The following is a 26,254-nucleotide window of genomic DNA, read 5'->3' on the forward strand; positions in this document are numbered from 1 at the left end:
TATCATGCTATGCTCTTGTATTAATATTGCTTTTATTTATTGTAAAGTGTGCCAATGCCTGTAGGCCATGTTCACAGTTTGAGAAACTATAAATGATACATAAATAGATGAACAAAAATCAAGCATATGTTCCTTGAAGTGCAGATAATCATGTCTCCAACACCTGATTACTTGTAGGAGGACATAAATCATGATTGAACTGTCTAGGTTCATTGCCCATGGGATATTACATATGTTAAGAAAATAGATGAAGAAAAGAGCAAATAGATTTCAGATGACTGTGAGCAAAAGTACCATCCTCACAGTACACAACTTAATGAGTGGAGAAGAGGTAGGGGCACCCAGTTAGGCACGAGCCCACAATGGCAAAATCTAGAGGGACTGAGTTAGTTACACTGAGGGAATACCAACATATGGCTGAAAACAAATTCGTTTTTGTGGAAGAAACAAAAACTATTTTGCGGGGATAAAACACATTTTCAATCAAATTGAGGGGACATACCTTTTTAAATGTTTGCCAAAACCCTAATGGAAAACACTGTTGACTTAAGGGATACAATGACACGAGAGGCGAAGCTAGACATTCCTGGCACAGAAAAAGATAAGCGATAACAATGGGACCTGACGAAAAGAAGACATGAGTCTTAATGCAAACAAGAAAAATTGGCCCGGGGTTGGTAATAAATACAGACATAAATGAGGTGCAATAGATCCATCAGACCTCAGGACTCCGATGTCACTGCACCTACTGCGCTAATGCTAGCAGCGCTCTTCCTTGTGGGTCTCCAGGTTTTTGTCTGTCTTCCTCATTTTCACCACTCTTCCCACCCTTTTATGTTCTACCTCCTATCCCCTAACAGTCTCTCTTTCCCTTTTCTGTCTCTTTCACTTCCTCCTAATCTCTTTCTTTCTTCTATACCTGACAGCCTTATCCTTTATTCTGTTTCTCACATTTCCATATCTCGTTCCCCCTTTTTCTGCTTGACATCCTTATTTCTTGCCAATTACTTTTCATTTTCACTTTCCCCTTTTGCTCATCTGTATTGTCTTTCTCTTTCTGCCTCATCCTTATCCTATTCCTTCTTCCATTCTATCATTCTCCTCTCTTCCTTTCCTTTATTTCTCTCTCTCTTTTGTTTCAATTCTTTCTTCTCTTTTCCCTGTTTCTCCCCTCCTCTCTCTCTCTGCCCCCCTCTCTCCCAACCTCCCAGAAGAGTAAACACAGAGTCTGGCCTCCAGTATGCTCAGAATTTCAAAGATTCTGATCGGGCAGCCTTTAACATGTATGCAGCTGCTACTGGGCAGAATAGACATCTTCCAGCCTCCGGACTCCAGTGCCACTGCACCACCTGCACCACAGTAGCTATGGCCATGCTTAGGTTCTATGTTTAAACTTCTACTGAGGTTAGAGAATGACCATGAAATAGATCTTAGCTGCTCTCAGAAAGGGCACACCAAGTAACCCTGCACTATGCAGTAGCCATAATTATATCAAAATGATGCCCCATCTATTGGTCTTGGAATCGATGACTCAGTAGAATAGCCCTGAATAACATGTAGAGAGTTTGGTTAAATATACTGTCTTTTTTGTTCACATGGATTATTTGATCTGAATAAAATTCCTCAACATTTTTAAAATAACTCACCTTTTTAAGATAATTGAAGAGTACTTCCTCATTTGCAATGTGATCTGCCGAAGCAACCCCTGCCTTATACACCAGAGTATAAAGAACATCTTCGTGTAGCATTTCCAGCTTCGAAGGAAACCAACACAAACAAAAAGATTGTTATTAGAAAAAATCTTGAGTTTGAGTCACTATATGACATTCTTTTTTATGGCAAACCACTGGTATATAGGATAAATCAATCCACTACAGGTGACATTTATTTAGGAGATCATATAAAGTTTAACTGCATGCTATGCATCAATAATTGATTGAATACCTTCAAATTATGTCTTACTTTGTTTTATAAAGGCACGCTCACATTAACACTAATAGAACATTAGGTTATTTATAGTTTTTGCTTGACATTTGGACAGGTAAAAAGTGGGTGTTTCTCAATGAAAATGCTTCTGGATAATGATCCTCTTTTACCTTAAGGATTGTAGGTGGGTGAATGTGATGGCAGAAGTTGGCCACTTAGTTGTTTGGGGATGGGAGTGATGTTTTTTTTGCATTTTGGATGGATTTTAAATTTGCCAAAGTGAAGCACTGCTTTTCCTTGCCCTATGTGTTTGTGGGAGAGTCTGTACTATGGCTCATAAGTCACTGGCATACATACAAGGTTTGATATGGTATCGCTGGCTTTTCCAGAACCAGAAGAACTGGTTACTTAACTTCAGTAGTGCTTTTTTGGTAGTGACTCTATGTAACCACAGGTTCCTCACCTTAGAATATTCCCCAGATGCCAGACTTGCTCAGGGTATATTGAGCAGCACTTCTGTGTGCCTGTCTGTGGCTTTGACAGACTCCATGTTTGGATCTTCTACGTAAGAAGAGATGTCACAGTGCCCATATAAGCATCACCCCAGTGTACTGACCTCAGCTTCTATCATAACTATTTTCATGTAAAAAACGTAGAACCACATGAAAACCAATGTGTAGACCAGTGGGCAGTTTCTAATGGGATCATTAGGGTGAAGAGACCAGTTCGAGGAATGGGGGGATGAGACAGTCAGTAAGGAATATGGGGGAATATAGAGGCTCCCTCTAGGGATTCTGTTGTGTCCAGCCCGCATCTAATGCCAAAACTTTCTTCACCCAGACTATCCATGAGGGCTTGGTTGAGGAAGGTGCAGCCCTCCCCAGGAAGCATAGGAAGCACCTGTACAACAGAGCCCCATAAAGCACGGGAGTAACAGCGCCGGGGGGAATGGGTTGTTCACAGGCTGCAAGGCTAGGCTGATGGGAAAAAAGATAAGCTTCCCAGAGGTGTCCAGCACCTTAGATTCCTTGTCCAGTGGGGTGGATGAGAACGCATTTGGGTTGACCTTACAAGTTAAGGCTTGCACCACCAGGCTCTCAGAGAAGGTGTACTGGGAGAGCAAGGCTGGGTTTCCGGGAGCGGGATGATGGTGGCAGGCAATCTTGCACTACACAGGAGCCCCTGTGCAAGGTTTGGCCAAGGTGTCCAGGAGAACATTGGTGATGGCTTTGTTAAAAGGAAGCAGGGACTCAGGTGCTTCTAGGTGGAGCACATCAGTCAACATGTTAGTCTTGAACTTGACTGCCGGCAGCTGTAGATCAATGACCTCAGCTGCCCTGCATGTCACAGTGGTGAAGGATGTGCCTTCCTCTGAAACTGGGCCTCTGATAGGGGAAAGCATGCCAGAGACTGAGGAAGTGTCTAACCCAGTGGCCTCATGCAGTTCCTCGTTCCAGTTCTCAGTTGGATCAGGGTCCTCCACCATAGGCCCAAACCCTTCATCCTGATCTCCCCCTGCAATGAGAGAAGGACTATTGAGTGGTGGGACATCTAGAGTTTGGGAGGGCATAGTCGGTGCTGGCAACAATGTTGAGTGGCTTTCAGGTGTTGTCGGCTCAGAGTAGGGGATAAGATGGGCTTGTCATCTTTGAGCAGCACTGCAATAAAGGAAGTCAGATTAGAAGAAGGCACCTCTGTTGGTGTCAGCTTTTGTCAGAGGCAGGCTGACTGAGGGTAACCTTGTCAAGACACCTTGTGGCTCCATGGGGCCCGTGGGCACGCTGGAGGGAGTCAGTGGCCCAAAGATGGATTGCATGGTGCCTACAATTCTTTTAATTGGGCAGGTTCTTCAGAACATATCCAAGAACAGTGGCGAGAGCGGCCCCAAGAACAAGACGAGAATGGTGCAGAGCCTTCTTCTGCCACGCCACCAGGAGCCTCATTGTCTGCTCATGAATCGCCTTCTGGTGCATTGACTTTGATTCTGCGCAGGCCTTGGAGTTGTGACTCAACCCCAGCCATCAGAGACGGACCAAGTACTGACATCTGTCTGTAACATTCCTCACACGGCTTAAATCCAGTAGGCTTAGTAGAGGACATGTCCCTAGCACACTAGGAGCAATTTGTCTCAAAAAAGGTCAACAAAATGTTGGTTGAAGAATGAGCAAAGTACCTCTTTGGATTTGTGTTGTTGGTGTGGAAAGAAAGGAACTGATAGCAGTGGGCTTATGTGGGAACCCACAAGGTCACTTCTGACATGGACGACACCAACAAAGAGCTGATCGACGCCACCCACTGGCTCGGATAGGTACTGCTCAAGATTTTCTGGATCCAGTATGATGCTTGGTGAATATTCCAAGCTGAAGAATCTGCGGTTAGAAGCCTCTGTCAGAAGGACTGCCTCTCTCCTTGCATGGATTTTGACAGATACCTTGGTGTCTATGTAGAAAACTATGGGCCTGATAGAAAAGCAGACCCATTATGTGAGGCTCTAAAAATTCTTATTGCATCACTAGTGCTGCACCAGGGGATGAAGTGTGCTGAGGATTAACAGGGGAACAACTGTCTTGATTAAATGTAGTAGTGTGTTCATTAAAGGTAGTGGTTCAAAATTCAGGCTTTTAAGAATACCCAGGCATGACATAAGAGTTTGAAGGAGCTTGACTGTCAACACCGAGTTATAGTTGTTGCATGTTTAAGAATTAAGACATTGTGTCGTTGAGCAATACTCCTACAGGCTCCTCAAGAAGGGTAAACAGCATGGGTCCGGTATTGAGCCATAGGATACACCACAGGCTGCATACTTACATGAAGACCTGGAAATGTTACTTTGGACACATTTCTGTCCATCTTACAGAAATGAGGCAAAGGAGTTAGGAAATGTTTTAGTGAAGCCAATATGAGTGAGATTAATGGTTCTGACCGAAAGTGGTAGCTGACAGTGTCAATAGACACTCAAATGTCAAGGCAAACTAGCTTGCAGGGATTGTTGTTGTTGATAATTCTCAACGCTTTGACAACCCCCCTAGATAGGTCCAGTTTCAGTGCTACATTGTGAGCACAACCTTGACTGGTAGGACTGAGCAGCTGGTGTTGAGGGAGGACTTTAAAATTCCTCTGAGGGGCTGACTGTGTTCATAAGATATGCAAATTCAATACAATGCCTTTTGTTAAATGAAGCAGGCAGAATTTTATTATAAGCAGATGCTGTTAGTTGATTTATGAAGTTTACCAATGTTTGGAAGGTGACAGGGTGGACATACTGTCATGGTCCAGAGGTACAAGGCTGTATGTGTGATTCATCAAAGTTGATATTTCTGCCATCTACATGCTGCCTGAGCCTATTGGGTTTTTTGTTGAGGAGTTGAGCGAGATCTGTGGATTTTGTGTATTATGTAGACACAATAGAGGTCAATATGGATAGATGTGGTATTTGGTAGCCATAAAGAGTGTTTTGCTTTCACTGCTGGACAGTAGTTGGTTGCAGTAATTTCTGTTTGCAAGTTTTGTCTTCTGTTCTGAGTGCAGTAGATTTTATGGGATGATGGAGGACTGTGCAAGATCTTTGTGAGTTAGTGAAAGTGTCTTTCATTTCTATTAAGTTATTATCAGTACCAACAAGTGGATATTTTACCTTTGACTTTGATATGGTTGGGTTATGGGTGGCAATAAATATCTGGAATGTGATGCTAGTATTAGGTGTAGAAGGAGGAGAGAAATATGTTTTTAGTGGAGAGTAAAAAAAAATCTTTAACAAGTGTGTTCTAATTTTGGTTAGCTTGAGTTCTGCTTTGAGTACGGCTTTTAGGATGACATATAGAATGGGATGGGTTGATGAGGACATCAGTTTAGAAGAAGAAGCTCTAAACAGGTCAGGGAGATGATAGCTGTAATGGCAAAGTTTAGAGTGCTCGAACTGATGTGGCTGATTGTGGTGAAGTGAGACATGAAGAAAGCAGTTGATGTCCGAAAAGGGCTCATATTTCCCCAGAGGATTAATCTGTTCTAGTATTGATCAGTTCTTTAGGACCCAGTTTTGATTTAGCACCAGTACTGAATTTTGCGTACATTGCTATGGTTGCCCCCCAATAATAAACTAAGAGTGTTGGTCATTTCGACTTTCTAGTGCTATGAAATAGCTTCATAAGTTAAAAAAATAATCATCATTTTAAAGATTGACTTTGCAACTTTGAGGCTTGAGAAATGCTTTGGTAGGAGTGAAGAATATTGTGAGGTAAAGGATAGACTTGTGTAGGGTGACAATGCTATTGCATGACTTGTGAGTGTATGCTTGATGTGTTAATGTGTAGGGGTGAGTTGGCTGAAGTTTGGTGTATCATGTGCAATGTAAATAAGGTTATAATATGTTGCAGAGCAACATTTGGATTGATTGCTGGGTGTGGAAATGACAAGTTGTTCGTTTGTATGTTCATATTACAAAGCTATAATGGCATATGTTTTCAGAACTTATTGGAGTATGTGAGATCAACGTATAGGACAAGTAAATGACAAGTGATTTATTCATGTTGTTATTGCTTGTCAGTATAATACATAGCTGTGCTAGCCTAGGCAAACACTGGCCTAAATTGAACTTTTATTTGCTACAATTGATGAGAGCAGTGGAGAAAACTTGTGGACAAAAACAATGTTATGCCCAGTGGCCTTGGGTGTCCTCACACACTCACATACACTCACACTCACTGTTACTTATTCCCAAACATTTTATGTTTATTAAATATTCTGGAAGTTAGTTGTTCTGATTGATTGTATCCCTCTAGAAGGATCTCACCCACATAAGCTTCCTATCTGCAACATCTGCTGTACGACATTCTTGCTGGAACGTTATTCCGCTAAAAAGAAGGTTGTTACTCTGTGAGTTTTCCCTGCCTGAATGATTGTCATGGATATAGTTTAAAATGGCTTCCCATGTGACGCTGGCTCATGCCTACAAGTTTCATGATTAAAATATTGACAAGCTGACATGTACCACATAACATTTTAAGATGCACTCATCTGATTAAACTGGTGTGAACCGAAACGTTCACTGATGTGGTCTGCATGTAAGGTCCATTGAGAAATATGTTTAGGGGTGAGGATGTGGTGTAACGGCAACCGCTGCCGACTTCGGAGCTGAGACAACCAGGTTTGAGCCTTTGTGTCAGCTCAACATTCTGTGATTCTGGACAAATCACTTAGGGCCAGATGTAGCAAATAAAAAATTTGCGAGTTGCAAAGTGCGAGTCCATGCGACTCGCAATTTGCAACTCGCAAATTGGTATGCAGTACGGTGTCTCAGACACCGACTGCGACTCGCTATGGGGTCGCAATGACCCACCTCATCAATATTCATGAGGTGGGTCGCAAATTGCGGCCCCATAGCGAGTATAGGCACTCGCAAACATGGAGGCCTGCTGTCGTCAGCAGACCTCCATGTTCGTGACTGCTTTCAATAAAGCAGTTTTTTTTTTTTTAAGTGTAGCCTGTTTTCCTTAAAGGAAAACGAGCTGCACTTAAAAAAAAAAAACGAAACCTTTAGTTTCGGGTTTTTTTCAGGGCAGGTAGTGGTCCCTTGGACCACTACCTACTCTGAAAATTGTTTTGGGTCCATTCACAAAGTGGAAGGGGTCCCATGGAGACTTACGCTTTGTATTCCGGGCCTGTATCATAAACTATTGTGCCATCAGATGCTAGGATGGTGCTGGAGGGCCCCCGTCCTCTACCCTGACTTCAGGTAAGACATTGGGATGAAGGGGGACAAGCCCCAACGAAGCCTCATTAGCAGACACGCTACGCTGCTCCAGGCAAGAGCTTCATGTCGGTTATGTATTACGAATGTGCGAACTGGGCCGAAGAAGCCACCACCTGACAAATGCACATTTCCAAAGGGCTAGTGGTGCCCCCTTTGTTGCTGGCATGATGTTGTGCTTTAATTGGGAAGCTAACGTTTTTCTGTAAGGGTGACCATTATATCAGCAGCTAGTTGGAGATGAGACAGGCCCGGGCTATTTGTGTGTGGGTTGACGCCCTTGCGCCCCCCTATGGGCGACTTGCCACTGTTTATGCCTATCCTTACAAGAATGTGGTACCTAGCCAGTGGTGGAGGGCACCTACAACAATCCATTTTGGTCTGAAGTAAACAAAGACATAGCATGCAAATCATGTTCATTGAATCTCAACAAATCACTCAGGGGATATGGTCACTAGGACTCGGGGTGTGTACACAGATTTCACCTTTCAAAACTCTTCACTTTGAGCTAGAATGTAGCTCCTAAAATATAAAAACTATGAATAATGAAAGGCTGGTCCTAGAAAGTGTGCATTCATATTGTATATATGTGTTTGTTTACCTCTCGCTTCGTTAGTTTCAGCATTTCGGCTGCTTTTTTCTGCTCTGCAGTCTCCGAAGGTGGAGGTACACTGTTATTTGCACACTGAAATAGAAGCAAAACATTTTAGATCTGAAAAATTCTAAATTGAGAAATAATAGGTTCATCCTAAAAATGTCTATCTACCACAGTACGTTCATAACGATGCGGGGTGTTGCTCTGTATCTTAACTGTTCATTAGTTACTCAAAAGGGATCTATTTCCATTAAACATTTACCAATAGTTCTATTTTGGTGAATTCGTCATATTAGAAATTAAGGCCAGCATAGTCCTAAGTGACTCGGACTGGCTATGAAAAGGAGAAAATGATCCTGTACAAGAAATTATTGTGGAATCAGGTCTTAGGTGAACTGGGAGTAATCATCTCAAGTTAACTTTGTTAGAACTTTGGTAGAGTACTTTTTGTCTAAGAAAGTTGTCTTGCGATTAGTTAAAGAAAAATGACAGGCTCTCCTACAACTGTGAAACACTGAGCATTCTCTGGGACAGCTTTAGCGCAGATGGTGTCCGGTACGACAATTTTTGGCACCCTCCACTATCCGCCGTACCCCACGGATTCCCTCCCTACCACCATTCAGAAGCTCCCGTCATCTTTCCCTAGCCCTATTCTCAAAAGCATTTAATTTGTTTTATAATGCTATTCATACCAGTGTAGGGTGTCAGAACACTTATATCACACACACTTTATAAAGCAACAATGTATCACACATATGTATATCAGTCTATAGCAAATGTTACATAAAATTACGAGGATTATACGGTGTGGGAACCACTCATCCATACTGGTAGACAGTATTTTCTAAAAGCGTTTGGTCTAGAAAAGCACAAACTCAGGATTTAAAATGTACCACATTGGTTGGGGTTGCCTTAACTAATAAGAAGGTATTACTACACAAACAAATCCTTTATTAGTAACGTTAGGATAATAAAAGACTGGGGAAAATAAAACATAACGTTCCAAACTATACTATGCAGTTTGCATGCAGCTCTTTGGCGACAGTTCATAGCGCACTGTGCTATATTAGGGTTGTAACTTATGAACTGCGTGTAACAAAAGGATCTCTGTGACAAAAGCAGTAACCACTGATTATCCTACGGTTCTTTGATTTCCACAGTACATGTTCTCTAACCCACTGCACTACTTTATGATGAGTCACAACTGACACTAGACAACACTCCAATCTCTTTCCAGCAGAAACATCAGACACCAGTTATTGTGACATTTTTATTGTTACTTGAAAACTGATCGGCACAAGGAACTCTGCAGTGGGCGCTTTTACACCCATAAATTTTCCTCACACAGCACCCCCTAACCTAGTGCCTGGTGTGGCTTTGACAGTCCCGCCGCCCTATAGAAGCCCGAGCATGCTCCCGCTCTTTAACCCTTGATTAAATTATCCATACTATACTTTACCTTTGCACGCAGCATTACATATGTGATCAGGCTAATTAACTGAATTTGCATAAATCTCCATAAATGAAGGTTGTTATTTTCCTAGCTAAGGGTCTTGAAAGGCAATGGCATATCCTATTAAATTATCAGTTTTAGTCGTGATATGTGCTTTAAATCACAGAATAAGTGGCTTATTTTAAGTGACACCACAATCGACATACAACAAGAATGTAATTTGGTACACATGAAGGGTAATGATATTGACTTTCACTGACTTTCTTTATTGTCCCAACTATTTGTAGATAATTTATTTTCATATTTTTTAAAATGTTAATTTCCAAATGACTTTTGTTAATAGAATACGACTTTATCTGTTCTATTCATAGAAATCATTACAAATATAATTTTAATACAACAAAAATAACACTGCATCGTAAATTAATTCTGCACACGATATTACGTTGTATAAGGTAAGCAGAATAAACACCACACCTCCAGATTAAAACTGTAGGTGCGATTCTCTAGACAAGTAAAACTGTTGCCTTATTAAATAAAAAAATGCCTGAAAACGATCTAATAGTCATATAATAGTCCAAATTCCCGAAGCTAAAAAAGTACACTGGTTCTTATTCAGTGAGCTGCGTGCACTTTGGACTGATTAAGTAAATGAGGGTTCAAGCCAGTCTGAAAGGGGCAGGTTAAGATTGTGCTGGGCTGAAGGAAAACTTAGTATTGACTGTGATGGATATAGATTTCCCTACTGTAGTGCAACAAGTTGTCACATTTGCTAAATTCCATGACTGCCAAATGCCTATATCTTACTAATCAGCAGATTAATTGGCTGTTCATGCCCAACAGGCTCTTTGATGAAGTAAATTGAATTCTACTTGTGCCCTGTCTAGGAAGGACGGACGCAGAGGTTTTTGGTGCAAGTTTAACAAGCAAGGGCAGCAGCAAACAATGGCCCAAATCTAAGAAGGGCCTAGCGCCACCTAGCGCCACATTAGTGTCATTTTTTTTACGCTAATGTGGCGTTAAGGTTGCAAAAATGCTGCCCCAAATTTACAAAAAGGTGCTATGCACGTATTGCGCCACTTTGTAAATCCTTGCGCCACATTATGCCTGCGTCAGGCATAATGTCTGCAAGGGGGTTGTTCCTTCATTAGGAGGCCCAGAAAAAGGCAATTTTTTGTCATTTTTAATGCCTGCTCAATGCAAGCATTAAATTGAGGCACACCATTATTTATAATGGGCCTCTATGTACTTTGCAGGATTAGTGCCAACATTTTGGCGCTAATCCTGCAAAGTACCACAATAGTGTCAGAAATGATGACGCTATTGATCCTAACATGCACCATGGTGCGCCGGAACATGAATATGGTTCACACATTGTGGCGTTAGAGGGGCGCAATGGGGCACAAGAAAAGTGGTGCTTCATGTAATGAAGCACCACTTTCCTTAAATCTGGGCCAATGTATCCTAAAAGCTCGGTGCGGAAATTGCATGGTTTGCAGCATATGCAGTTTTTGGTCCTTAGGGCAGGTACGCTATATTTCAGTGAGGCAAGTTGAAGTAATTGGAACCTAATTCTGATAAAATTGGCTCTATGCTTGTTTTTCAATTTGACCACCTGTACAGATGGGTAGCAGGTGAAGTGTGCGTTAGTAAGAATAATGGACCTCGTTACAGGTTGGTAAGGTTATTGATATTTGTGTTCTACGAGTTCTCTTGTGATACACTTACGGGGATAGTCCTGAAAGCACCATATTCTAGTTTACCCTGCCATTCATTCCTCCTTTAAATCCAATGAGTTTAATATTCTATGCAAGTTAGCAATTCCATTGGAGGAGGTTGATTTTACATAGTCGTTGAAGTCCCTCCAAATACGGCCTAATGTCTGAGCACCTCAACCAACTTTCAGATATTGAATGTCTACCAATGGCCCAAGATTCATCAAACCAAACTCCTGTCCTAGTTGTGGGGAGTGCTTTCAGGAAGACTAAAAACGGAGTGAATTGCAGTGGATAGAATTTTTAAAAATTCAGAATTTAAGTTGCCCTACACTATGATGAACTGTAGATGAATGCAGCAATCAATTTTGCTTTTAGAAGTTCTAAGATCAAGACCCGAGCTGGGTTACGCAATTTGTGATATAGTTTCCACAGTTTGTACTACAGGATTCTTGCTCTATCATGCAGGGCTGCTGGTTGGATGTTTCTAATCCAGCAGCACACCTAGGAACAGATAGGCTTTAGTCATGGTAATCTTTGCTTCCCTAAACCACCAAGAGTAAACTCCGATATATTTACAAAACTGAACTATCTTTGTTTTTTCCAAGTTGAGCTTGAGATCATTAAGTTCATTATACTGGTGGAAATATGTCAATACTTGGCTGATGCAGTATGAGAATATTAGATGGTTATTGGACCGATCCTGTTTGTTGGAGGTACAATTTTCCCAAGAGTAGCACCAATCCACTAGTTAAGTTAAGATGTTCTCTCAATCTGAGGTGATTTTAGAGATATTTGGAGACCTCACAAGGCAGAACTGTTTTAAAGCGTTTGTCTTTTGGTTCTTGTCCAGTCTTGATTCTTCTTTTCACAATGTCCGTTCCAGCTCAATCTTTGATGACTGTGTGTTATCCTCCTCTTTAGCAATTGTTGGGGGCTGATTATTACATTTGAAGCCCAAGTTGAGTTCTGTGAGTTGCTCTCTGGTCGCTGTGATCAAATAAGGCTTGAGGAAACCACTGTTTAATCTAGGAGATTGTATATTCTGGCTTGGCCATGTGTTGTTCTTGCTGGTATATCAGAAGCAAGTCGACCGTTTAGATTGATTACTGAGATATTCAATTGTTTTTCCCAAAGGATTAGTTGCTTTTACCAAATGATCTTTGGGATAGATTCATGTGTGGAATGCTCCAATAACTGTGAAGATCGTCCTCTGAATCTGGGATTAAGCATTGTGGGCCTAAAATCTTTAAGGTCGCTGGTCAAGATCAATTCCATGTTGCCCCTTTCATGCTTCAGGTTAATAAAGTGATCAATCAATGTATGTTGCATCCTTTGTTTTTGCATCCAGTCAGGTGGAGTATATATGTTATACAGAACATGTTGCCTGGTGGCTTAGTTCAAAGATCGTTTCATATCTATATGTAGTTGGAGTCTTAGGAGATCTCCACCAGCCTGGCCTCCAGCCTAGTGGAAATCTTCTGAAAAATAAACTCAGTCTGGCAATTTAACAGCTTGTTTTTTCCAAGTAGTATAATTTTGAAAGCAGAGAATCTCCTTAGCCCAAGGTTCTTGTAGATAGATGAAATGGTGTAAACTTATGATTTTTTCTAACACTGGTGTTATTCTAAGTTTGTTTATCCCAGCTTTTCAAATACCTGAAAATATAACCTTATCCTCAAACCCAAAATGTTCCCTAATTTTGCCTTTAAACCGAGTGTGTAACATGACCTAAGACTTAAATAACTCAAACTTAATTCCTAAACCTTATCCAAATTCCATCCTTAAACTTAACACTAACCGTGATACTTCCAATGCCTGTTTGTCTAAAATTGGGGTAATAATTTGGAAGGAAATGACAGCTACTAACTTAATGACCGAAATCTGATTAGGCCAAAACAATGTTCCTAGAATATTTCTTCTCTACCGCCGGTTACTATGACACAAACAGACAGCATTGACAAGTTCAAGTACAACCAACAATTTTAAAGTAAAGGGTATTACTCAATACAATTTGCAAACCAATTTTAAAAACTAGAGAAAAAAGACAACAAAATCAATACAGAAGGATATAAAACCCATATATATATATATATATATATATATATAAGTACCCAGAACAAGTAAAGAACTATTTAAGAAAACAGTTAATGGTTGACCAGGACCTAGGCATCATTTCAGGTTGACTGTAGTGAGACAGAGATCAGATATACTAAGTTCAAAAGGCCTTATTTAGAGTTTGGCAGGCAGGGTACTATATCACAAATGTAGCTGATATTCTGTCCTATGTATTACAAGGGCAATTGTTACATGGGCAAACAGTCCATTACTGAGGATGATGAGGGTCCTTCGAATTTGGATATGTCACACTTCAGCGCCCACTAAAGTTGTTACTTTTGGTGCCAAAAGTTTTGAGCTGGTCAGTGCAGTATCTCATAGCCTCCAAAGTTTTTCTGTGGGTCAGATACATTTGCTGCCTGGCCTCAGTCCAAGGATTTACCTTCTGACTTAGTCACTTTTTTGTTGTCAAATTCCGTCAGTGGGTTAATAGAAAGCATAAAGTCACACTTTTATTCAAACACTTCTAAAGTTCATTTTTAGCAGTGATCCAGTACTTAGAAGCTTATGGCAGGCTTCCAGGCAGCTAGTCTCTCTCCAGCAGTGCAAAGTTCTGTGTGATCAGATGGACCCTCTTGGAGTCCATTTGATTTTTAGTGCCGTTGAAGCAGGGAAACAGAAGGCTAACCAACTGACCTCTCCCTTGAGAGCATTTTCAGTCCATCCACAGGTCCCAACAGCAATCAGAAGTCTTCGTCTAACTTGAGTTCTCTTCTCTCAGCTAGAGTTAGGAGTTGTCTTTCTTCCAGCAGGGCATTCTTTTTTAGGGGTAGTCTTCCCAACTCCAGGAATGTTCTGAGGGTGTGATGGTGAGGTACCAGTCTTATGCCTCACACTTGACAGTTTCTGAAGGATTTTTCTTACCCAGTCATGGCTGCTTTCTTGCTTTCTTGTTTTCCCAATTATTTAGCACCAATTATTAATTGTTTATTTTTTTAGAAACAATTTGCCTAAAGAATCAGCGCATAACTTTTCTTTAGTCTAGTATTGATCCATTACGGGGAACAACCGTTGTTCATACTACTTTGTTCTAAATAGTCCTTAGCAGATCAGGTATCACATCAATTTCTTTTATTCTTTGACGTTTCCTATTTCATCACTTCTCACTGTCTCACCATGTAGTCTCTTGGGTTACAGGCTGTCAGGTGAGCTTGCTCTTTCGTGCCTGGCTGGTTTCCATTGAATTGTTTGTTATTCTCATTTTTATAAAATGGGAGCACCTGTAGATAGACATTGGTGTTCAAAGAGGGAGCATTGTCTGGGAGCCTTGGGTTGAAGCCGTGATGAAGATTTCTACATTGGGACTTAGGGCCTCATAATGACCTTGGTGGTCCCACCGTGGGACTGTCAATGCCGCGGGGAGGATGCTGCCGTCATACTGGCAGCATCCTCCCCAGTCATATTACGATGTTCCCCCTGGGCTGACTGTCAGGAACATCATATTGTGAGGTCCCTACCGGTCAGCCTGTCGGGAACAGTGCTACAGGATAGGTCTTGGCTCCCTTAAGGGAGCTGATGCCAGTAGCAAAGCACAACAGCAATCTTGGAAAGCGCACGGTCTTCAAAGCAGACAGTGCGCATTCTGAGAGTGCTTGGTAGAAGGGGCCCTTGCAATGCCCATGGCCCCCCCTATGGCCCCAAGGACTGGTTTTCCGCCAACCTTTCTGTGTCGGTGAGATCCCCATGGAAAAGGTGTTGGAAAGTGGAGTGATCAGCACGGTGATGCTGACTTCAGCACCTGTGACTGACCACGAATCTGACAACTGTCAGACCGTCGGGAACCATGTTCCTGGTGGTGACAGCGGTCTTTCAGCAGTCTCGCCCGTCGAGGTTGTAATGTAGTAGTTGGACCACCTGGAGTGAGGTGGTCCGAACGTCACCGCAAGGCTGGCAGTCTCAAGACCGCCAGCCTCATAATCAGGCTCTTAGAATCTTTTTTGGGAAGTCTAAAAAGTCCAGTGGGATGAGCCAGGAGGCTGTAACTGAAGAGAGTTCCTAGGGCTCGGATACCTCTCATGCAAGGGACTGCTGAACAGAATTTCCTGCTGAGGGGGAAAACAACGTAACTGGAGCAGCTGCAAAATCAGGCTGACCAGTGAGGCACCTTGGGCGGATAGATGAGCTGATTTGTCCTGGTCACCAGTTTTTAGCCAGAAAAATTTAAAGATCCTCAGTTTTGGATTTTGGCTACCTGGGCACTTTTAGCACCACCACTACCAATAACCCAGGGCTGATGGGGCATCAGTAGCGGCTTTAGGGCTCACCCAGGTTGGGTGCTTGTGTGGATTCCAGATGGTGGGAGCCTTTTATGTCTCTGTGGCTCTGAACAGGAGGCCAGCAAACTAGCCCTTGGAGTTACTCTGGAAGTCCTGGGTTTAGGTGAAGATGAAGGTCTCAAACTGTGGGGCTGGCCTCTGAGGGTTCAAAGCAGGTGCCAGGCAGCAAAGCAGTCCTTCCACATACAGACAAGTAGTCTTGAAAAGTGCATAGCAGGTCACAGAAGCAGACAGTCCTCCAAGAGTCCTTCCACAGGCCCAGAAGTGAACTGAAGAGTTGGTCTGAGAGCCCTTTTTTTATACCCCCTTCTATTGTGAAGTGCATGGAATTTTCTGACACCCCTGCCCTTGCTCCAAGCTGGCTGCTGAAACAATGTGGAGGTGATAAGTCCTTCGTGTGAAGGCAAAGCACAGCCTATTCAGTTGCATGTGAGGTTGTGCCCAGCTCCGACCCCTCCATCTTGCCAGAACATGTCCCATTCAGGGACACTTAATCCCCTTACTGTGTGACCGGGAGGAATTCCAAAGTCTAACTGTCAGTTACACCCAGTCATCTGATCCAGGAGGGGCTGCAGGCACCAAATGGCTAAGACAGGAAAACACCAACTTTCTAAAAGTGCTATTTTCAAAATTGTAATGTAAATTCAGACTTTACCATTAAAGAGGATTTTTCAATACAATTTCATAAGTACGAAACATAAACTGCTTACCTGGTCCAAGTCAAAGTTAGCACTTATTAAATGTAACAACGAAACCCAATTTTAACCCATGGGGCAGGAAGGCCACACAGTAGTGAAAAAATAATAAAGGAGTTTTTCACTGCCAGGACATGTAAAACGTATAAGTAAATGTCCAACCTTTTAATTACTATGCACCCTGCCCTATAAGCTACTTAAGGCCTACCTAAGGGGTGACATATGCAATAAAAGGGGAGTTAAGGCCTTGGTAAGGGGTTTATACTGCCAAGTCGAACTGGCAGTTTAAACCTGCGTTCAGACTGCAATGACAGGCCTGGGACATGTTTTTAGGTGTAACTTAAGTGGGTGGCATAATAAGTGCTGCAGGCCCACTAGTAGCCTTTAATTAACAGGACTTGGGTATATTGTATACCACAGTACAAGGAACCTGTAAGTATAAATATGCCAATCTGGTTTAAACCAGTCAAATCATATGTAGGGGAGAGAGGGGAGAGAGCACACACACCTTAGCACTGGTTAGCAGTGGTAAGTTGCACAGAGTCGTAAACCCAACAAAAACAAATTTCAGCAAAAAGTGGACAGCAAAGGCCAAATGTTTGGGGGAAGACTACCCTCAGGCTGACAGGACAGGTCTAACAATGCCTGTCCCAGTTTAACTCGCTTTATATGTGATGGGAGGAACAGGAGGGCAGAACTGAAGCTTTGCTGTACCAGTATGAGGTAGACAAGGCTTAATGGGTTGCCCGACCTTGACTGCCAGTACCTCACCAACCGCTTCCAGCGGCAGCCTCTCCTCCTACTAAGATTCACCCACAAAAACCAACCCCTCTGCAATTTCCAACCTTTTCACCTGGTACAGTAGCTCCTAGAAGAATGCCCACAATGGTGACCTCTCAAAGACCATTAGCTCACAGAAAGATCCAGGCACAGAATTTTACTGAAACAACCCCAGGCAACCAGGGCAGTGTCAATCATCAGTGAGTTAGCCTGCATACTTTTTAGCTTTGCAGTCCAGGGCCCAGTCACACCACAAGCAGATCTGTGAGATCTCACAGAAAAGCAAGAGGATGGAGGAAGAAAATTGCAAGTCTATTTAATCAGATGCCAAACGTTATAGAGGGCATCAATATGAGCACACAACTACCCTAGTAGCCATGGACTGTGCTTTGAGAGACTCACCTATTTTCTGCCTAGCCTGCCCAGTGGCATGTCCTGGGGCACCTGATTGTGACTGGGCCAGAGAAAGCAGCCATCACAAGGCTTCTTAGTGCAATACAACTCAATGAGGCTTGAATTATGGGAGAGGAGAAGAGAGGTCAATCGATGAGAGAGGTAGGTAGAGAGAGGATGCAGTGGTGACTTGCAGTCAGGGGGATCTGAAGGAGAGATGAACCGGGTGAGCGCATGTGCTACACTGAGCTCAGATCTGGCGAAGGAAATTGGGGCAAATTATACATCTTAGGCCTCATTGCAAATTTTTGTTGATTATCTTCCCATTCAAGGGTACTGTCATACTTATTAGGGACTGCATAATTGAGCTTGCAACGTTCCAATATTGGAACAAGATTTTAAACAATATGCTTTCTTAATATTTGCATGTTGCGTGTTACAGTGGCACTAGCAACAGAAAAATACCATCTGTGCCATACTATATGACTGACATGATTGTCTTACTCACAATAAACCTATAAACAAAATAACACATGACAATAAATGCAATGTGACATAAATACAATTGTGCATGAAAAAACTACAGAATACATAATACTTATTACAACACTGGAATGTTGGCAGCTCCAACGAAGACAATACTGGTAGAAAAGGTAAGTCATTGATGGTGCAGACTCCATGAATAGGCCCTATGCAAAGCGACATTTCTCCAATCTACTAATGTTTTTCTTTTTGTTTCTCTCTTTTTACCTTGTACTATTCTGCCTTCCAAAGGTGAAGTATTCTAGAAACAAAGGTAAGTAATTTACCAAGTGCCATAATAGTTGTTAAATTACTCCTCCTTCACTATAGCTCGTGAAGAGGACATTTAAAGACCATCCTAGACCTAGGCAACTGAATATAACCTTATATTAGATGACTAATTTTTTGAGCTCCATTGAAGATAATAAAGCGCTATGTTAGTGGCTGTCATAGGCCCCGTTTCCATCAGAGGTTGAAATGTTTACAAATGTAGTCCCTTTGCTGAGAGAAGCACCGGTCAATAATTGCCCTCTGTGTTTTTATATATAAACATATACATAGCTCGAAAGAAGGGCACTTCTCAAAGGGCAAAGCCCTTGCAGTGGGCAATAGGGATATAGTAAAAACCAAGACTAATAAAACATACCTCCATTCGTCCACACCTCTGCATTTCTTCTTGTTTTTGAAGAATACATTTCATTTTTTCAAAAAAATCCCCATCTTCCTTGGTATCCCTGGGGGCGAAATCAGATTTTATTTTAGTTCGTGGTTAATGTGTGAAATCTGATATTTAAAGAACAGAAAATTCCTTGATTCACAAGAAAATAGAATTATATCAGGACTTCGCCCAAATACACTGAAAGAGCACTGGCAACGCCAAATCGGAGTGATGCTGGCCTTTTTTTTACAAAACCTTATTGTGGGTAAGCTGCCTGGAGTTCGTCAGTCTAAACAAAATACAAACATTGGCTAACAGCAAAACTATTTTTTTGTCCCTAAAGGAACACATTACCAAAACAGTCCCTGACACTTAAGAGAACTAATCGTGCGTGGATGTGCTCCAGGTGAAAGGTCAGATGTTGTCACGCACAGTGAAGATGGTCAATGGAATAAGTGGGCTGACCCACCGCCGCATATTGTATGCTGTAGTGGATGTAATCAGAATGTAAGTGATGTAATAGATCAGTTGATGAATAGGGCTGACTGAAAGCCCCTATAAGTAAGTATATTATTATACATATTATTTTAGTAAAATCTAAAACTCTTGGCTAGCATGGGTTCTAAAAATAAAATAACAGCCATACATTTTATGGATGTGTGAACTACAATGTCACAGGGCCTGAGTCACAAAAAATAATAACTTTAAGAGCGGTAGGTGTGCATGCATGAATTTCATAAAGTTATTACTTTTTGACAGTCAAAAAAAAACCACACAGCTACTTTCCAAATTAACCAAGAAATACAGCTTTATGAACATAAGCCTAAATGTAAACTAGCACAGCTTCTGGCCCTATTATGTCTTCTTGACCTTTAACAATTTCCTCTAGAAACACAGTTCCAATCTAGAAACTTTTAACTGATTGACAACTTCTGACATATTTTCTCCCCTCCCTCTTCAGCTTTGCACACTAGATACTGCTCCTCGTTCTGCATTGTCTGATCTCTGCACTGGCCTCATCAGAGTCTCTCCTTCTTCTTCCTCTCACAGCTCCTTCCTCCTCCCCACTCTTTTCTCTCTCTGTTGCATCACCCATGATGCTTCACTCCTACTCTCATAAATGTAATTTCATCCATGATTTTATTTGGATTTAGGGACCCTTTCTTGCAGCAATACTTTTGCTCGTTGAATCTTTACTAGTTTGCTCCCATATCGCCAATTACCTGTAACTATGTAATTTATTTTTGGTTACCGGATATTTTTTATTTTCAGAAAGATATATGGGATGCAGGCACCCAACACCATTTATAAATAGTAATTCTTTTTAAACACCCAAAAGACACAAAAATGCGCCCGCTTCTCAGCAGAATCTGGGATTATACATTGTATGGTGTGTTCCTTGTTTCCATCAGTATTGCTGTTCTTGCACAGCCAAGACAAGAGGAAACACATCTAAGAGCCAACACGTGTTTCTCCCCTTCCTGGTGCCAGGCCTCTGGGGTTTTCGAGCCTGAAATAATGACGTGCAAGACACTTACTACTCCAATAGATCTAATTATGGATGAATAAGAGCACCAAAAGTAAAATTAGGATCAGAAGTGGTCTGGCGTATAATAACAAAAAGGAGCGTCTTTTATAAGCTAGGAAATGTATAAGTACCTTCAAGGAAGAAGGATTTCGAAAAGAGTCCTTTTGAGGATAAATGACAAGAAAGGGCTCTTCCAGATTCGGGAGGAAGCAGATGATGGAGTAGTAAAGCTCCATCGATATAAGTGGGGCACCACGAGGAATTGAAGTCTGTTTCTCTCAGGCGGTGCTTGTGTGTTGAGCGGGAATCGCGGCACGTGGTGCAGCCATCCCGGACGGCAGATACTGAAGGCGAGGTCTGGAGACCTTTGACCGCCCGAGTCCGGGCGTCGAACGTGGCGGGGCGTTAGCGCGAGGAAACGGCGCGCATGCTCCCTCCGTTAATGGGAAGCAGAAAGCACAGGGAATGGATGTACACGAGCGAAGACGTTGGCCTTGTTAGAGTGGCCTAAAGCCTCCAGACAAATCTAGTTTATTGAGTTTAGAGTAAGCGTCGGCCAAGAGGCATTCGTTTACCATATACCCGTGGATTAGGGGATATTTATTTACTCGAAATTGCAGGATTTTGAGACAAATGTATTCAGGGTTATTGAGTTAGGGGGGGAGGGGGGCATTAGTATGTTCGGGTTCCTATACTTGGAAAAAGAATAATTCTTGCATGAACATTTGATTTATTACTACTTAGTTTGATGCATAAAAACAGAAGGACGTTTCTTCAGTGCTTTAAAAGTGTGACATTCTATACAGTGAACTGGCCTCTGCCCCCCACGTCAGGGCTGGTGTGTTTTTACAGTCAGCAGTGAAAGGTGTGGCATCCTCATCACAGAATTTCGTCAGAAACATAATTTCTTGTTACATTTAGAGCTTTTACGTCATGAAACCGTTATCTGTCACGTTGAAATTAATAATAACGTCTGTCTGTTTCAAACCATGGACAAATAGTTAACCATTTTTTTCTTTTTAAAGATAATATACCGTTACGTAATAATGTGTAAGTATTTAAAGAACACGTTACATAATGGCGATGTTAAGCATACCGGGAATACCTAAGTATTGAAGTGGAGCATTATTTATTCCAGTTAGGATCACCTAACCTCTATTATTGTTTTCGAGTGGGAGTGAATGAGTACACGTGACGTGACGTAGTTTGATAGCTAGTGTTTAAATAGTTGTAAATTGTTCCCCATATGAAAATGTAAAAATAAAGCAATTGATGAATGAAAATAAATCATTATCAAAGCTTTTTGGCGGCAGATGCCATCACAGTTTACTTACTCCCTTCAACTACATCCTGTCTAAGAGACATCTGGTATCAAGGACCTTTGGAATTTTAGTAATTGGTCTATTACAACTTTGTCAGATGAAACATACTTATGTCTTTGTTACCTCTTGTCAGGGCCTAGAAAAGCAGCACTGACTGTTTTCCCAACCTCTTATTAAGTAAGCATGATATTGACTATTATTTGTGCTTTATCACAATCATGGTAGTTGTAGGTAAGCTCTATATGGTGGAGTCTGGCAGCACCAGAATGACCCCTTCAAAGTGCATTGAGAAGATCTCAGCGGGTAGGTGTCCATTTTGATAATAGTTTATAATGCATAATCATCTGAATATTTGTCCTTCTTTTGAATGACCTTTATTTAGGGATAAAGTACCACCTGACATACAGTATAAAGACATTGCAAGTCATCAAGGAGTCTGTGACCACACTGAAGGACAAAGCTGTAGTTCCTATTTAAGGTCAGGGAACTCCAGATTGACTTGCACTATCCTTTAAACGTATGGCACTAGATATTATATTCCTATTAATACATGGTTACTTCATCAACTTTGCCACAAACAGCTTAAATACTTGATATTTTGCTCACTTATATGAAAGAGATAAAATGAAAATTTTAAGTAGGACCTGTAAAGCGAAAGCAAACACACCCAAAATCATTTTGGAATTTGTTACAAAACTTTTAGGAGTAGTTTAATATTAGTTAAGTTTGTCTTTTTCAGAATACTTTGTTGCCTATGGATCCAGCGCTGAAGGTCTATGAGCTTTGGAGAGGGAAGATAGGAGGGTGAGAAAAACTGTAAACGAGTCATAAATGGAGAAATCAGGGATGAAAAAGAACCTGCAAGCATGACATGAAGGGGCAGAGAGTGTCTGGAAGTGGATTAAGGAGGTATGAAGTAGAAGCTAGACTATGCAACCTCAGTACATTGAGTCGCACCGGTTGCTGGCTTCTGAGCAAACATTTGGGCCATGGCACTTACTATTTTACAAATTCGGTATTGGATTGAGCACTACAAGTACCAGAATGCCACAGAGGCGGACAGCTGTGCCAAAGAAAGGAGATGTCCCAGTTTGATTAGGATTGTGCTGCCAGGACCTGCATTGACTAGAAAGTAGCATCTGGCTGGCGTTGACTGGAAGCCCCGCCCACAGCACTGGTGGTATTTCCTGTGATGCCGGCAGCTGGAGCCATACATAACTATTCAATGCATTGCCTGGGCCTAGCTCGTCATACACAATAGATGGAGATAGTGCAATGCTATATAACTTTTCATAGCCTGTCGTTTGAGTAATTAACTGTATATAAAATGTCTGCTACTTCATATGTGTAATTGTTTTTATAGGTAACCACAGAGAAATTCTATTTACTTTCATTTATTTCCTGACAAAAGTTACAAATATGTTCCATCACTGGAGTCCTCTATCCAACATGGAGAAGCACAGTGTGATTAATTAGAAAATCAGCAGGAACATCACTTTCAATGAGTAATCGATAGCACAGTTCAAGTCAGTCAAAGGGAGAGAATGAGAGAATGTGGCACACCTGCATGTATTCAATATTCTGAGAAAGTCTATACAAATTATTTTCCTGCTAGTGCAGGCATTCCATTGTATTATTTAGACCAGAAGAGCTGTAAATACATATTCTGAAAAAAGTTTATTCTGGAGCACGGACAAGTCACGCTGCGTTTGGGTGAAACTTAACATTTTTGCTGTGCTAGGTAAGCTTAGTGTTACCCTTAAATCAGACTTTCCACACAGCAATATAGAAGAACTTCCTATATTCCTTAACAGGAACCTCAGAGGCACAGTATACCAGCAGGCCCCAGTGAAAGCTATATGAAGCTAACTGGCCAGGTAAACCTTGGGTAATGCAAGCCCCGAAGAAAGAGCAGTGCCTAACCAGGCAGTCTGAGGATAAATGGTGCAAAGTTTATGTGGAGACATTTGTTCAAAACTACACAATTCCCTTGCATGCTTACAAAAACTGTCTGAATTGCTAAGTCTAATCATCTGAGCACATATGTATTAGAAGCTAATAATCATTTAGGCTAGTTGTTCATCATTGTTGGAAAATATGCCCTTTCTGCAGGGTCGCCCCACATATTTGTCTTTTGTAACTGAACCCATTTTTGTTGGCCATAAGACTCTGCAGACTTTACTCCTACTAACCAGTGATAAAGTGCTTGTCCTCTCCCATTTAGACATGGTAAGATTGGCAGACACCTAATTGTCTCATGTAATTTATTTTGTAAGTCTCTAGTGCATGGTACTATATGTACCTATGGCCTGTAAAATATAATGTTACAAGTATGCTGCAGCTGTCATTATGACACCCACTACAATATCACTGTAAAACATGACTTAAAACCTGCCCTTAAGCTGACGTGTGCAGTTTTAAACTGCGATTTCGACCTGCCAAAACAAACCATTGGCAAGGTCTAACCCGTCTTTTTGGGCACTTACAAGTGACGCCTAATCTAGGTCCTAGATGTCCATATGGCAGTGTGCATTGTATTTAAAATGTAAGACATGAATATTTAAAGTTTTACATGTGCTAGAAGTGAAAAAAAAACAAAGTTGCTCGGTGTAGAAAGGCTGGCTCTCCCATAGGGACATGCTGGGTTACAATATAACCATTTAAAATGCTTAGTATCCGTTTGGGAGCAGCTAGAAAGATGATTCAAGGATTCATTTTAATAGTAATTTTAAATCTAACTTAGTGGTACAGTCAGATTTCATATTCTTATTTTGAAAACCAAACTTTTAAAAAGTTGTTATTTTCCTGCTGGGCCAAATGCAAAAACAACAAGGTGGAATATTTGAATTAATTTTGCCCACTCGTAATCGCTCAGAGTTGCATCCCAATCCATAGTTTTTCGACCATCATGCCACCTCAGTTTGGAATCCACCATATGTAAATCAGCCGTGACCCTGCTCCTCATGGGAACAGTCCAGCCAGAACTGCCAGGCCAGGTCCTCCCTGAACCAGCCCTATTTTGGGAACTTAAGCAATGTATAGCTAGGATCCAGTGTGCTATTCTGCCAGTGTCACTTGATGGTTGAACGGCTCCCCTGCAGTGAGATGTAAACTGCTTCCAGAAAGTGAACACAAGGCTTTGGTGAGGAGAGGATTTTCCTTCTTGAGCAGAATGGCCTGGGGGTCATACCTGCCCCTTCCTGAGTTTGAAAGGGTGCCTACCCTGTCACTGGCAGATGTAACTCACATGTTGGCCTGCCTCTCTTTTTCCTCCTAGTCAAACCCAGTGGGAGGTGGCAGCTTCCTCAGAACTCATGAAGGTAGAAAGGGACACTATGGGATAGTTTACAGTAAAACACACAGGATGTACTGCAAAAGTGGGTATCATCACCCCTGGCACCTTTTATCCCATTGGTTAAGGCGCGGCCAGGAGTTTTCCCCACCCATATGCTGGCACTGAGTATAAATGTGGCATCCCCAGTACTCTCCTCAGGCCACTGCTGGACATGGGAGAATCAGAAGAAGCACTGACCTGCTCTCTGAAGAACCTGAAGGAAGATTGTACCTGCTTGCCTTGAACTCAGGACACCAGAAGTGCCAACTAGTGTCAGTTGCATGACCTCCTGTTTGAATTACAGGGACTCAACACACTTCCAGGTGCCTTTTTCTGTAACTGTTCACCTGACCAGTATCAGTTGGACGAGCCTTGGACCCAGCTGGCCTCTGTTGAAGTGAGTCCTAACCCCAAAGTGGTGCCCCCTAAGTCCTGTATCCCTTCCTCGAAATTAGAGTGTACTCCCTCATCCCCAAACTGCAAGATCTGGGGTTTAGAAACTTTTTGCCAACTTTTATTCTGAAGAGCCATCAAAGACTTGGACAAGTGTCGAAGATGTAGTCATCGATGTCCAATCACCGGTCGGCTTGCTGATTTGCCCCACTGAAGGAGCTCTGGCTTCCAGAAAAGTCTAAACGCAGAGAGCATAATTAGGACAGATGCCGAAAAGCAACCCGTTGATGTTGAAGCCTTCCTGGGCACAGGTTTCTGACTGAGTTTTCTCCACTTTGTCCATGACTGTAGCGGAACCAGCTCTTCAGCAAACTTGTTTTCTAGCCCTGCTTGGAATCCAGCTCACAGATTGCCCCCACCTACTCGCCAACAACCACACTTTCTCACAAATGTAAACTTACGTCAGGGATTCATCTTGTCCCTGCATCCTGCCCGCACTCCGTCGGGGTCTGCCTTAACTCCTGACTTTGACCCAGCCTAGTGCGGGCAGATAAACACAGTTGGCGCTTCAGCAATTTGTCTCTGTTTGGAACCTTACACTTAAAGAAATTCATAACTCTGGTTCTACTTATCAGAAGTTTGAAATTTTGGTATCATTTTATTTATTAAACTATACTCAATTTTCCAAAATTGGTTTGGGATATTTCTTGTGTTGTGTTTTCACATTATTACTGTTTGAGTGCTGCATACATTCTTTACACATTGTCTCTAAGTTAAGCTGACTGCTCTGTACTACGCTA

The 26,254-nt window shown here is 41.9% G+C and overlaps 1 protein-coding gene across 1 annotated transcript in view; it reads right to left on the reverse strand.

Moving 5' to 3' along the window:
• The window catches only part of BAIAP3 (BAI1 associated protein 3), a 976,697-nt gene that overhangs the window by 421,092 nt on the left and 529,351 nt on the right, over positions 1-26,254 (reverse strand). The window contains exons 3-5 of the mRNA XM_069209880.1: positions 18,866-18,953; positions 8,274-8,357; positions 1,647-1,754 (exon numbers count right to left, since the gene is read on the reverse strand). Of these exons, the coding sequence (XP_069065981.1) occupies positions 1,647-1,754; positions 8,274-8,357; positions 18,866-18,953 (280 nt within the window). The remainder of the gene's footprint in view (positions 1-1,646; positions 1,755-8,273; positions 8,358-18,865; positions 18,954-26,254) is intronic.

Source organism: Pleurodeles waltl, chromosome 10, assembly GCF_031143425.1.
Source record: "Pleurodeles waltl isolate 20211129_DDA chromosome 10, aPleWal1.hap1.20221129, whole genome shotgun sequence".
Classification (NCBI taxonomy): Eukaryota; Metazoa; Chordata; class Amphibia; order Caudata; family Salamandridae; genus Pleurodeles; species Pleurodeles waltl.